Source organism: Gorilla gorilla, chromosome 1 (genome assembly GCF_029281585.2).
Source record: "Gorilla gorilla gorilla isolate KB3781 chromosome 1, NHGRI_mGorGor1-v2.1_pri, whole genome shotgun sequence".
Taxonomy (NCBI): Eukaryota; Metazoa; Chordata; class Mammalia; order Primates; family Hominidae; genus Gorilla; species Gorilla gorilla.
Genome location: NC_073224.2, coordinates 125,057,854 through 125,070,067, shown reverse-complemented (window position 1 = coordinate 125,070,067; position 12,214 = coordinate 125,057,854). Strand labels below are relative to the sequence as shown.

At 42.9% G+C, this 12,214-nt stretch overlaps 1 protein-coding gene across 2 annotated transcripts in view; it reads left to right on the top strand.

Moving 5' to 3' along the window:
* Positions 1 to 12,214, top strand: part of LOC129525331 (neuroblastoma breakpoint family member 1-like) — a 67,675-nt gene that overhangs the window by 46,065 nt on the left and 9,396 nt on the right. Inside the window, exons 26-36 of one of the 2 annotated variants that reach the window (XM_055355299.2) lie at positions 3,777 to 3,829; positions 4,983 to 5,034; positions 5,668 to 5,840; positions 6,560 to 6,611; positions 7,209 to 7,381; positions 8,091 to 8,142; positions 8,771 to 8,943; positions 9,658 to 9,766; positions 10,397 to 10,569; positions 11,289 to 11,340; positions 11,940 to 12,112. In XM_055355299.2, the coding sequence (XP_055211274.2) occupies positions 3,777 to 3,829; positions 4,983 to 5,034; positions 5,668 to 5,840; positions 6,560 to 6,611; positions 7,209 to 7,381; positions 8,091 to 8,142; positions 8,771 to 8,943; positions 9,658 to 9,766; positions 10,397 to 10,569; positions 11,289 to 11,340; positions 11,940 to 12,112 (1,235 nt within the window). Of the gene's footprint in view, positions 1 to 3,776; positions 3,941 to 4,982; positions 5,035 to 5,667; positions 5,841 to 6,559; positions 6,612 to 7,208; positions 7,382 to 8,090; positions 8,143 to 8,770; positions 8,944 to 9,657; positions 9,767 to 10,396; positions 10,570 to 11,288; positions 11,341 to 11,939; positions 12,113 to 12,214 lie in introns of both variants that reach the window. The other variant, XM_055355295.2, reaches the window with a different exon arrangement.

Below are 12,214 nucleotides of genomic sequence, written 5' to 3'. Positions count from 1 at the left end.
GCTGATTTACAATGTTGTATGTTATTTGTGGCACTTGTTTTGGTTTTAATTTCATAGTCCTCTCAAGATAGGAACTTGCCATCAGATGAGCCAGGTGAACTAGCCAAACAGGGTTTTCTTGTTGATCTTTTCAAAAAACCATCCCTGGATTCATTGATTTTTTGAAGGGTTTTTTGTGTCTCTATCTCCTTTAGTTCTGCTCTGATCTTAGTTACTTCTTGTCTTCTGCTAGCTTTTGAATTTGTTTGCTTTGCTTCTCTAGTTATTTTAATTGTGATGTTAGGGTGTCAATTTTAGATCTTTTCTGCTTTCTCTTGTGGGCATTTGGTGCTATAATTTTCCCTCTACACATTGCTTTAAATGTGTCCCAGAGATTCTGGTATGTTGTGCCTTTGTTCTCATTGGTTTCAAAGAACATCTTTATTTCTGCCTTCATTTTGTTATTTTCCCAGTAGTCATTCAGGAGCAGGTTGTTCAGTTTCCATGTAGTTGTGCGGTTTTGAGTGAGTTTCTTAATCCTGAGTTCTAATTTGATTGCACTGTGGTCTGACAGTTTGTTGTGATTTCCATTCTTTTACATTTGCTGACGAGTGCTTTACCTCCAACTATGTGGTCAATTTTGGAATAAGTGTGATGTGGTGCTGAGAAGAATGTATATTCTGTTGATTTGGGGTGGAGAGTTCTGTAGATGTCTTTTAGGTCTGCTTGCTGGAGAGCTGAGTTCAAGTCCTGGATATCCTTGTTAAGCTTCTGTCTCATTGATCTGTCTAATATTGACAGTGGGGTGTTAAAGTCTCCCATGATGATTGCGTGGAGTCTAAGTCTCTTTGTAGGTCTCTCAGGACTTGCTTTATGAATCTGGGTGCTCCTGTATAGGGTGCATATATATTTAGGATAGTTAACTCTTCTTGTTGAATTGATCCCTTTACCATTATGTAGTGGCCTTCTTTGTCTCTTTTGATCTTTGTTGGTTTAAAGTCTGTTTTATCAGAGACTAGGATTGTAACCCCTGCCTTTTTTTGTTTTCCATTTGCTTGGTAGATCTTCCTCCATCCCTTTATTTTGAGCCTGTGTGTGTCTCTGCATGTGAGATGGGTTTCCTGAGTACAGCACACTGATGGGTCTTGACTCTTTATCCAATTTGCCATTCTGTGTTTTTTTAACTGGGGCATTTAGCCCATTTACATTTAAGGTTAATATTGTTATGTGTGAATTTGATCCTGTCGTTATGATGTTAGCTGGTTATTTCGCCCGTTAGTTGATGCAGTTTCTTCCTAGCGTCAATGGTCTTTACAGTTTGGCATGTTTTTGCAGTGGCTGGTACCGGTTGTTCCTTTCCATGTTTAGTGCTTGCTTTAGGAGCTCTTGTAAGGCAGGCCTGGTGGTGACAAAATCTCTCAGCATTTGCTTCTCTGTAAAGGATTTATTTCTCCTTCACTTATGAAGCTTTGTTTGGCTGGATATGAAATTCTGGGTTGAAAATTCTTTTCTTTAAGAATGTTGAAGATGCTGGAGAGGATGTGGAGAAATAGGAACACTTTTACACTGTTGGTGGGACTGTAAACTAGTTCAACGATTGTGGAAGGCAGTGTGGCAATTCCTCAGGGATCTAGAACTAGAAATACCATTTGACCCAGCCATCCCATTAGTGGGTGTATACCCAAAGGATTATAAATCATGCTGCTGTAAAGACACATGCACACATATGTTTATTGCGGCACTATTCACAATAGCAAAGACTTGGAACCAAGCCAAATATCCAGCAATGATAGACTGGATTAAGAAAATGTGGCACATATACACCATGGAATAGTATGCAGCTATAAAAAATGATGAGTTCATGTCCTTTGTAGGGGCATGGATGAAGCTGGAAACCATCATTCTCAGCAAACTATTGCAAGGACAAAAAACCAAATACCGCATGTTCTTACTCACAGGTGGGAATTGAACAATGAGAACACATGGACACAGAAAGGGGAACATCACACACTGGGGCCTGTTGTAGGGTGGGGGGAGGGAGGAGGGGTAGCATTAGGAGATATACCTAATGTTAAATGATGAGTTAATGGGTGAAGCACACCAATGTGGACATGTATACATATGTAACTAACCTGCACGTTGTGCACATGTACCCTAAGACTTAAAGTATTAAAAAATATATATATATACATACACACAAGAAATAATAAAGGAAAACTATACATATGAAAAAAAAAGAATGTTGAATATTGCTCCCACTCTCTTCTGGCTTGTAGGGTTTGTGCCAAGAGATCTGCTGCTAGTCTGATGGGCTTCCCTTTGTGGGTAATCCGACCTTTCTCTCTGGCTGCCCTTAGCATTTTTTCCTTCATTTCAACCTTGGTGAATGTGACAATTACGTGTTTTGGGGTTGCTCTTCTCGAGGAGTATCTTTATGGTGTTCTCTGTTTCCTGAATTTGAATGTTGGCCTTCCTTGCTAGGTTGGGGAAGTCCTCCTGGATAATATCCTGAAGAATGTTTCCCAGCTTGGTTCCATTCTCCCCGTCACTTTCAGTACACCAATCAAACGTAGATTTGGTCTTTCCACATAGTCCCATATTTATAGGAGGCTTGTTCATTTCTTTTTACTCTTTTTTCTCTAAACTTCTCTTCTCGCTTCATTTCACTAATTTGATCTTGAATCACTGATACCGTTTCTTGCACTTGATCGAATTGGCTACTGAAGCTTGTGCATGCATCACGTAGTTCTCGTGCCATGGTTTTCAGCTCCATCAGGTCATTTAAGGTCTTCTCTACACTGTTCATTCTGGTTAGCCATTCGTCTAATCTTTTTTAAGGTTTTTAGCTTCCTTGAGATGAGTTCACACATCCTCCTTTAGCTCAGAGAAGTTTGTTATTACCGACTTTCTGAAGCCTACTTCTGTCAGCTCATCAAAGTCATTCTCCATCCTGCTTTGTTCCATTGCTGGCGAGGAGCTGCGATCCTTTAGAGGAGAAGGGATGTCAGGTTTTTGGAATTTTCAGCTTTTGTGCTCTGGTTTCTCCCCACCTTTGTGGTTTTATCTACCCTTGGTCTTTGATGATGGCGACCTACAGATGGGGTTTTGGGGTGGATGTCTTTTTTGTTGATGTTGATGCTATTCCTTTCTGTGTGTTAGTTTTCCTTCTAACAGTCAGGTCCCTCAGCTTCAGGTCTGTTGGAGTTTGCTGGAAGTCCACTCCAGACCCTCAAACAGGGATTTCTTGGTGTTGCCTATTCTCTCCCATGTGTTTAAATCCAGGGAGAGGTGTATATATGCTTTCTTCCTATTTGTTGGTAGTATGTTGGCTAGTATTTTTGCAAGAAAAGAAATTGAAAAAGTAAATATGTTACATCAAAATATTGGGAAAATGGGGCCCTTAATACACAAGATCTGTGTCTGCACTGCGTCAAGAACTCTCTTCACTTGAATGCTGCATGTAAAATTCAACCCAATTTATGCAAAGTAGTTGAAGCCCTGTGTCAGTTCTCTGTGCTGCAAGTCATGATGGTAGTTTACAGGGAGAATCTGGGTGCCCTGAGTTGGCTCATCTGTGGCAAATGTACTGAGCACATGCTGCCCATTTTTGCTCTGTCCCCAGAGCAGTCACCCTCCACCCTGTATTTAGAAGGATAGTTTTATTTCTCTTGAAGGAAAAATGCCTTTGGTTTCTGTGACCACTCCATTCTGTCTCCCATCAGATCATCTGGGAGGTTTTGTTGTCTAATGTCTGTTGGTTAAATCTTCTATCATCCCTGTCCTGCCTGGCTCATCAGGAATCTGCAGGAGTCTGAAGAGGAGGAAGTCCCCCAGGAGTCCTGGGATGAAGGTTATTCGACTCTCTCAATTCCTCCTGAAATGTTGGCCTCGTACCAGTCTTACAGCAGCACATTTCACTCATTAGAGGAACAGCAAGTCTGCATGGCTGTTGACATAGGCAGTGAGTACTCCATTGTGAAGGTGATAAAGCTCCATTTCATGGCCCAGATAGACCCCATAATCTTTGGGCCTTGTGCCCCTTGTTGGGCTGAGATTTGCCATCACCGTGGGCTGAACCTATATATCAATGTAGATTTCAATCACTCTGGAGTCGAGTCTGAAGCACAGGCATGGGGTGGGTCAGTGAGCTTTGCTCTCTTCCTAGTCTCAGGCCATGCCCGTGCCAACCTGGACTGACTGTCACGACATTGAACTCAAGGCAGGTGTGGCAAACTCACACCAAACTATGCAGCACATGCCCAGGAGTTGTCTGTCAGATCAGCTCATCTGAATTAAATGTCTCTTGCCACCTACAAAATTCCTTATGAGTTTTGTTCCCAAAGCATGTCTGTGTGGTTCTTTACCTGCCCAAGGCCAGTGTCACCCTTGTCTACGTCTCAGTGAAAGATGTGACCCAGGTTTCACTGAATTTAGTCCCATTTTCTGTGTGTTCTAAGTTCGCTTGTTTTAGCTCATCTGTCCATCATGTTCCTGGTATGTTTTCTAGATAAATGGCTGACTTTTCACCCACAAAAGCCATAATAGCTGATGCTTCTGTGTAGAACCAAGTTTCATTTTGACTCAAGAACTGGTACATTGCACCCCTTCATCAAATCTCTGTGTCCACAATCTCATAAGCTATCAAATTCTGGGTATTTAATGAGAGAAAGCTTAATATTGAAGTATCTCTCCTATGAGGTGTTAGAACTATTTGCCTACAATTTATTGGGGAAAAAATTGCTCATTTGTGTACATAAACCTAGGACAGAGCACATAGGGAAGATAACATTCCAAAACAGGGGAACTTTGCCCAAGGCTCATGAAAGAACCCAAGCCAGTTTTCTCAAGACTTGACCTCAGGCCTACTGGAATATTTCTCTCAAAGTCTCCTGTTCTCACACTGACAAGACTGATGTCCCTGTGTTAGGATTGGACAGAGGAATGTTTCTGTGTGCAAGGAAAAACTGCTTAATGTAAGAGGGCCCATCTGAATTTATTTGCAGGACATCGGTGGGATCAAGTGAAAAAGGAGGACCAAGAGGCAACAGGTCCCAGGTGAGTCTGAGAAATTGTGGACAGTTAATTTGATGTTGACACCTGGAGATGCCAAGTCCAGGGAAAACAGTACATGCTGAAAATAATGATTTTGTCTTGTCAGACAAGTCTGAATTATGCCTACTACATTGCTTTTTGGTTCTCATTAGAGTAAATGTTTAGGTTTCCATTTCTTCCTGCCTTTATCATTTACTAACCTAGTGAAGGTTGACCATACCTCAAAAGCTGTATTCTCATGGTAACTGCAGGGAAACTTGAGCACATTTTATGCAAAATTATTGAGGACATGCTTTTCATGATCACTGTTCACTGTGTGTCCTGAGAGCACAAATGCAGAGTGTCCTTTGACTCCCTCATCAGTGTGTCACGTGACGAATTCACTGAGCTCACTCTGTGTGTGTGTGTGTGTGTGTGTGTGTGTGTGTGTGTGTGTGTGTGTGTGTGTCTTTCTCTTTCATCCTTTTCTACCTGGCCCTAGTCTATCCCAACATAAAGGCAATAATTTGTTACCTCATTAATGGATCTGTCCTTTTTCTTTTCAAACTCTTCCTTACGTTAGCCATGAAATCTAGCTGGGGCTGTGTGGTTTCTGATTCCCCCTGGCTTATTCTTTACTTTTTCCCACTTCTCCAGGCTCAGCAGGGAGCTGCTGGATGAGAAAGGGCCTGAAGTCTTGCAGGACTCACTGGATAGATGTTATTCAACTCCTTCAGGTTGTCTTGAACTGACTGACTCATGCCAGCCCTACAGAAGTGCCTTTTACGTATTGGAGCAACAGCGTGTTGGCTTGGCTGTTGACATGGATGGTGAGTACCTTTCTATGAAGGTGATAAGGATCCACTGAGTCTTCTGGTTAGGGTCATATTCCTACTGCAAGTGGCCCTTACTGAGCTGAGAGATGTCATTGCCACAGGGAGGACCTATAGGCACATGTAGGTTGAATGAAACTCTAGTTCCACTTGGAAGCCCAGACAAGGGATGGGTCAGTGAGCAAGGCTCTCTTCCTAGTCTCAGGCCATGCCTGTGGCGCCCTAATCCTACTCTCAAGATGTTGGATCTGGGCAGATGTGACAAATTCACACAACTCTGATTTTGTCTCAATTTTGTAGATCTTGTAGATTTCATCCTTCACTCTAATTTCAGCGTCTAAAATCCTCGCTACCATGAACAATCTGAGTATTTGATGAGACAGGGCTGAATAGTGCAGTTTTTCTGCTAGCAACCATTTGGGGGCATTTGCTTTAAATCGATTGGAAAAATATGGCATAACCATTTGCACAAACTTGGGACAAATGATATTGGGATAACGATCTACCAGAATAGGAAATTTTACCCACAGTTTCTGGGACAAAAACCAAGGAATCTCTATCGTGATCAGCCTTCAGACCTCCTGAAGAATATCTCTGACAGTGTCCTATTGTCATGCTGAGGAGCCTGAAGTCCCTGTGTGAGGATTAGACAGTGGATTGTTATGTGTGTAGGAGAACCAGCTTAATATGTCTGTCCATGTCTGAACTTATTGCAGAAATTGAAAAGTACCAAGAAGTGGAAGAAGACCAAGACCCATCATGCCCCAGGTAACTTTGAGCAATTATGGATGCTTAATTCTGTGTTGACACCTGGAGATGCCAGGTCCAGGGAAAACAAGAGTGTGTTCAATTTCATGTTTTCAACGAAGGTTGAATTACTCCTACTGACATTGCTGTTGGTTTTCATTGCAGTAGATGTTTAGGTTTCCATTTCTTCCTCCCCTTATCATTTACTAACTTACTGTAAGTTGACCATACCTCAAAGGCTGTATGGCAACTGCATGGAATCTTGAGCAAGTTTATGGAAAATTATTGAGCCCACTCTTTTCATGATCACTGTTCGCTGTGTGTCCCGAGGGCACTAACTCAGAGTGTCCTTTGACCCCTTCATCAGTGTGTCACCCGGCCAATTCGCTGAGCTCACTTTCTCCTCTCTCTCTCTCTCCCTCTCCCTGTCTTTCTCTTTCATTCTTTTCTACCTGGCCCTGGTCTATCCCAACATAAAGGCAATAATTCATTACCTCATTAATGGATCTGTCCTTTTTCTTTTTAAACAGTTCCTTATGTTAGCCATGAAATCTAGCTGGGGCTGTGTGGTTTCTGATTCCCCCCTGGCTTATTCTTTACTTTTTCCCACTTTTCCAGGCTCAGCAGGGAGCTGCTGGATGAGAAAGAGCCTGAAGTCTTGCAGGACTCACTGGATAGATGTTATTCGACTCCTTCAGGTTATCTTGAACTGCCTGACTTAGGCCAGCCCTACAGCAGTGCTGTTTACTCATTGGAGGAACAGTACCTTGGCTTGGCTCTTGACGTGGACAGTGAGTACCTTACTATGAAGGTGATAAGCCTCCACCTGGTCTTCCAGATAGGGGTGATATTCCTGTTCCAAGTGGCCCTTACTGACCCGAGAGATGTCATTGCCGCAGGCAGGACCTATGGGCGCATATAGGTTGTAATGAAACCGTAGTCTCAGTTGGAAGCCTAGACATGAAATGGGTCAGTGAGCAAGGCTCTATTCCTAGTCTCCAGCCATGCCTGTGGCAACCTGAGCCTGCTCTCAGCACATTGGACCCAGGCAGATGTAAAAAATTCACAGAACTATGATTTGGACTCAAGGGTTTGTAGATTTCCTCCTTCATTCTAATTTCAGTGTCTAAAATTCTTGCATCCATGAACGAGCTGGGCATTTGATGAGACAGGGCTGAATACTTCAGTTTTCCTCCTAGAAATCATCTGGGGCATTTTCTTTGAACTGATGGGAACAATAAGGCATAACTGTTTGCACAAACTTGGGATAAATGATTTTGGGATAACGATCTACCAGAATGGGGATATTTCACCCTTGGTTCTGAGATGCAAACCAAAGAATATCATGACCAGCTTTCAGGCCTCCTGAAGTATATCTCTCACATTGTCCTGTTCTCATGCTGAGGAGCCTGAGATCCCTGTGTGGGAATTAGACGGTGGACTGTTATGGGTGTAGGTGAATTGGCTTATTTTGTCTGTCCCTGTCTGAATGTATTGCAGGAATTAAAAAGGACCAAGAAGAGGAAGAAGACCAAGGCCCACCATGCCCCAGGTAACCGAGCAATTGTGAACAGCTACTTCTGTGTTGACATCTGGAGACTCCTGGTTCAGGGAAAACAGAGCGGGCTGACATTATCGATTACATCTTTTCAACCAAGCCTGAATTATTCCTACTAACATTGCTGTTGGTTTTCATTGCAGTAGATATTTAGGTTTCCATTTCTTCCTCCCCTTATCATTTACTAACCTACTGTAGGTGGACCAGACTTCAAGAACTGTATTCTCATGGCGACTGCATGGAAACTTGAGCACATTTTATGGAAAATTATTGAGCACAGTCTTTTCATGATCACTGTATGCTGTGTGTCCTGAGGGCACTAACTCAGAGTGTCCTGTTACTCCCTCATCAGTGTGTCACCTGGACAATTCACTGAGCTCGTTCTCTGTGTGTGTGTGTGTGTGTCTGTGTGTGTGTGTGTGTGTCTATCTGTCTTTCTCTTTCATTCTTTTCCATTTGGCCCTGTTCTGTCCCAACATGAAGGCAATAATGTGTTACCTCATTAATGGATCTATCCTTTTACTTTTTTAACCACTTCCTTATGCTACCCATGAAACCTAGTTGGGGCTCTGTTGTGTCTGATTTCCCCTGGCTTATTCTTTACTTTTTCCTCCTTTTCCAGGCTCAGCAGGGAGCTGCTGGAGGTAGTAGAGCCTGAAGTCTTGCAGGACTCACTGGATAGATGTTATTCAACTCCTTCCAGTTGTCTTGAACAGCCTGACTCCTGCCAGCCCTATGGAAGTTCCTTTTATGCATTGGAGGAAAAACATGTTGGCTTTTCTCTTGACATGGGAGGTGAGTACCTTTCTATCAAGGTGATAAGGTTCCACTGAGTCTTCCATATAAAGATCATATTCCTGCTCCAAGTGGCCATTACTGAGCTGAGAGATGTCATTGCTGCAGTGAGGACCTATAGGCACATGTAGGTTGAATGAAACTCTAGTTCTACCTGGAAGCCCAGACATGGGATGGGTCAGTGAACATGGCTCTCTTCCTAGTCTCAGGCCATACCTGTGGCACTCTGATTCTATTCTCATGACATTGGACCTGGGCAGATGTGACCAATTCAGAGAACTATGATTTTGACTCAAGGGTTTGTAGATTTCCTTTTTCACTCTAATTTCAGTGTCTAAAGTCCTCACAACCATGAACAATCTGAGTATTTGATGAGACAGGGCTAAATATTGCAGTTTTTCTCCTAGAAATCATTTGAGGGTATTTGCTTTAAATTGATTGGAAAAATATGTCATAACTGTTTGCACAAACTTGGGACAAATGATATTGGGATAACGATCTACTAGAATAGGGACATTTTACCCACAGTTTCTGGGAGAAAAACCGAGGAATTTCTATCATGACCAGCCTTCAGGCCTCCTGAAATATATCTCTCACAGTGTCCTATTCTTATGCTGAGGAGCCTGAGGTCCCTGTGTGAGGATTAGACAGTGGATTGTTATATGTGTAGGGGAATCAGCTTAATGTGTCTGTCCATGTCTGAATTTATTGCAGAAATTGAAAAGAAGGGGAAGGGGAAGAAAAGAAGGGGAAGAAGATCAAAGAAGAAAAGAAGAAGGGGAAGAAAAGAAGGGGAAGAAGATCAAAACCCACCATGCCCCAGGTAACTTTCAGCAATTGTGGATGCTTAATTCTGTGTTAACACCTGGAGGCAACAGATTCAGGGAAACCAGAGTGTGTTTGATGTCACGTTTTCAACGAAGGCTGAATTACTCCTACTGTCATTGCTGTTGGCTTTCATTGCAGTAGATGTTTAGGTTTCCATTTCTTCCTCCCCTTATCATTTACTAACGTACCATAGGTTGACCATACTTCAAAAGCTGTACTCTCATGGCCACTGCATCGAATTTTGAGCATATTTTATGGAAAACTATTGAGCTCACTCTTTTCATGATCACAGTTTGCTGTGTGTCATGAGGGCACTAACTCAGAGTGTCCTTTTACTCCCTTACCAGTATGTCACCTGGCCAATTCACTAGCTCACTTTCTCTCTGTCTCTGTCTCTGTCTCTGTCTCTGTCTCTGTCTCTGTCTCTCTCTCTCTGTGTTTCTCTTTCGTTGTTTTCTACCTGGCCCTGTTCTATCCCAACATAAAGGCAATAATTTGTTACCTCATTAATGGATCTGTCCTTTTTCTTTTCAAACTCTTCCTTACGTTAGCCATGAAATCTAGCTGGGGCTGTGTGGTTTCTGATTCCCCCTGGCTTATTCTTTACTTTTTCCCACTTTTCCAGGCTCAGCAGGGAGCTGCTGGATGAGAAAGGGCCTGAAGTCTTACAGGACTCACTGGATAGATGTTATTCAACTCCTTCAGGTTGTCTTGAACTGACTGACTCATGCCAGCCCTACAGAAGTGCCTTTTACGTATCGGAGCAACAGCGTGTTGGCTTGGCTGTTGACATGGATGGTGAGTACCTTTCTATGAAGGTGATAAGGATCCACTGAGTCTTCTGGTTAGGGTCATATTCCTACTGCAAGTGGCCCTTACTGAGCTGAGAGATGTCATTGCCACAGGGAGGACCTATAGGCACATGTAGGTTGAATGAAACTCTAGTTCCACTTGGAAGCCCAGACAAGGGATGGGTCAGTGAGCAAGGCTCTCTTCCTAGTCTCAGGCCATGCCTGTGGCGCCCTAATCCTACTCTCAAGATGTTGGATCTGGGCAGATGTGACAAATTCACACAACTCTGATTTTGTCTCAATTTTGTAGATCTTGTAGATTTCATCCTTTACTCTAATTTCAGCGTCTAAAATCCTCGCTACCATGAACAATCTGAGTATTTGATGAGACAGGGCTGAATAGTGCAGTTTTTCTGCTAGCAACCATTTGGGGGCATTTGCTTTAAATCGATTGGAAAAATATGGCATAACCATTTGCACAAACTTGGGACAAATGATATTGGGATAACGATCTACCAGAATAGGGAATTTTACCCACAGTTTCTGGGACAAAAACCAAGGAATCTCTATCGTGATCAGCCTTCAGGCCTCCTGAAGAATATCTCTGACAGTGTCCTATTGTCATGCTGAGGAGCCTGAAGTCCCTGTGTGAGGATTAGACAGTGGATTGTTGTGTGTGTAGGAGAACCAGCTTAATATGTCTGTCCATGTCTGAACTTATTGCAGAAATTGAAAAGTACCAAGAAGTGGAAGAAGACCAAGACCCATCATGCCCCAGGTAACTTTGAGCAATTATGGATGCTTAATTCTGTGTTGACACCTGGAGATGCCAGGTCCAGGGAAAACAAGAGTGTGTTCAATTTCATGTTTTCAACGAAGGTTGAATTACTCCTACTGACATTGCTGTTGGTTTTCATTGCAGTAGATGTTTAGGTTTCCATTTCTTCCTCCCCTTATCATTTACTAACTTACTGTAAGTTGACCATACCTCAAAGGCTGTATGGCAACTGCATGGAATCTTGAGCAAGTTTATGGAAAATTATTGAGCCCACTCTTTTCATGATCACTGTTCACTGTGTGTCCCGAGGGCACTAACTCAGAGTGTCCTTTGACCCCTTCATCAGTGTGTCACCCGGCCAATTCATTGAGCTCACTTTCTCCTCTCTCTCTCTCTCTCCCTCTCCCTGTCTTTCTCTTTCATTCTTTTCTACCTGGCCCTGGTCTATCCCAACATAAAGGCAATAATTCATTACCTCATTAATGGATCTGTCCTTTTTCTTTTTAAACAGTTCCTTATGTTAGCCATGAAATCTAGCTGGGGCTGTGTGGTTTCTGATTCCCCCCTGGCTTATTCTTTACTTTTTCCCACTTTTCCAGGCTCAGCAGGGAGCTGCTGGATGAGAAAGAGCCTGAAGTCTTGCAGGACTCACTGGATAGATGTTATTCGACTCCTTCAGGTTATCTTGAACTGCCTGACTTAGGCCAGCCCTACAGCAGTGCTGTTTACTCATTGGAGGAACAGTACCTTGGCTTGGCTCTTGACGTGGACAGTGAGTACCTTACTATGAAGGTGATAAGCCTCACCTGGTCTTCCAGATAGGGGTGATATTCCTGTTCCAAGTGGCCCTTACTGACCCGAGAGATGTCATTGC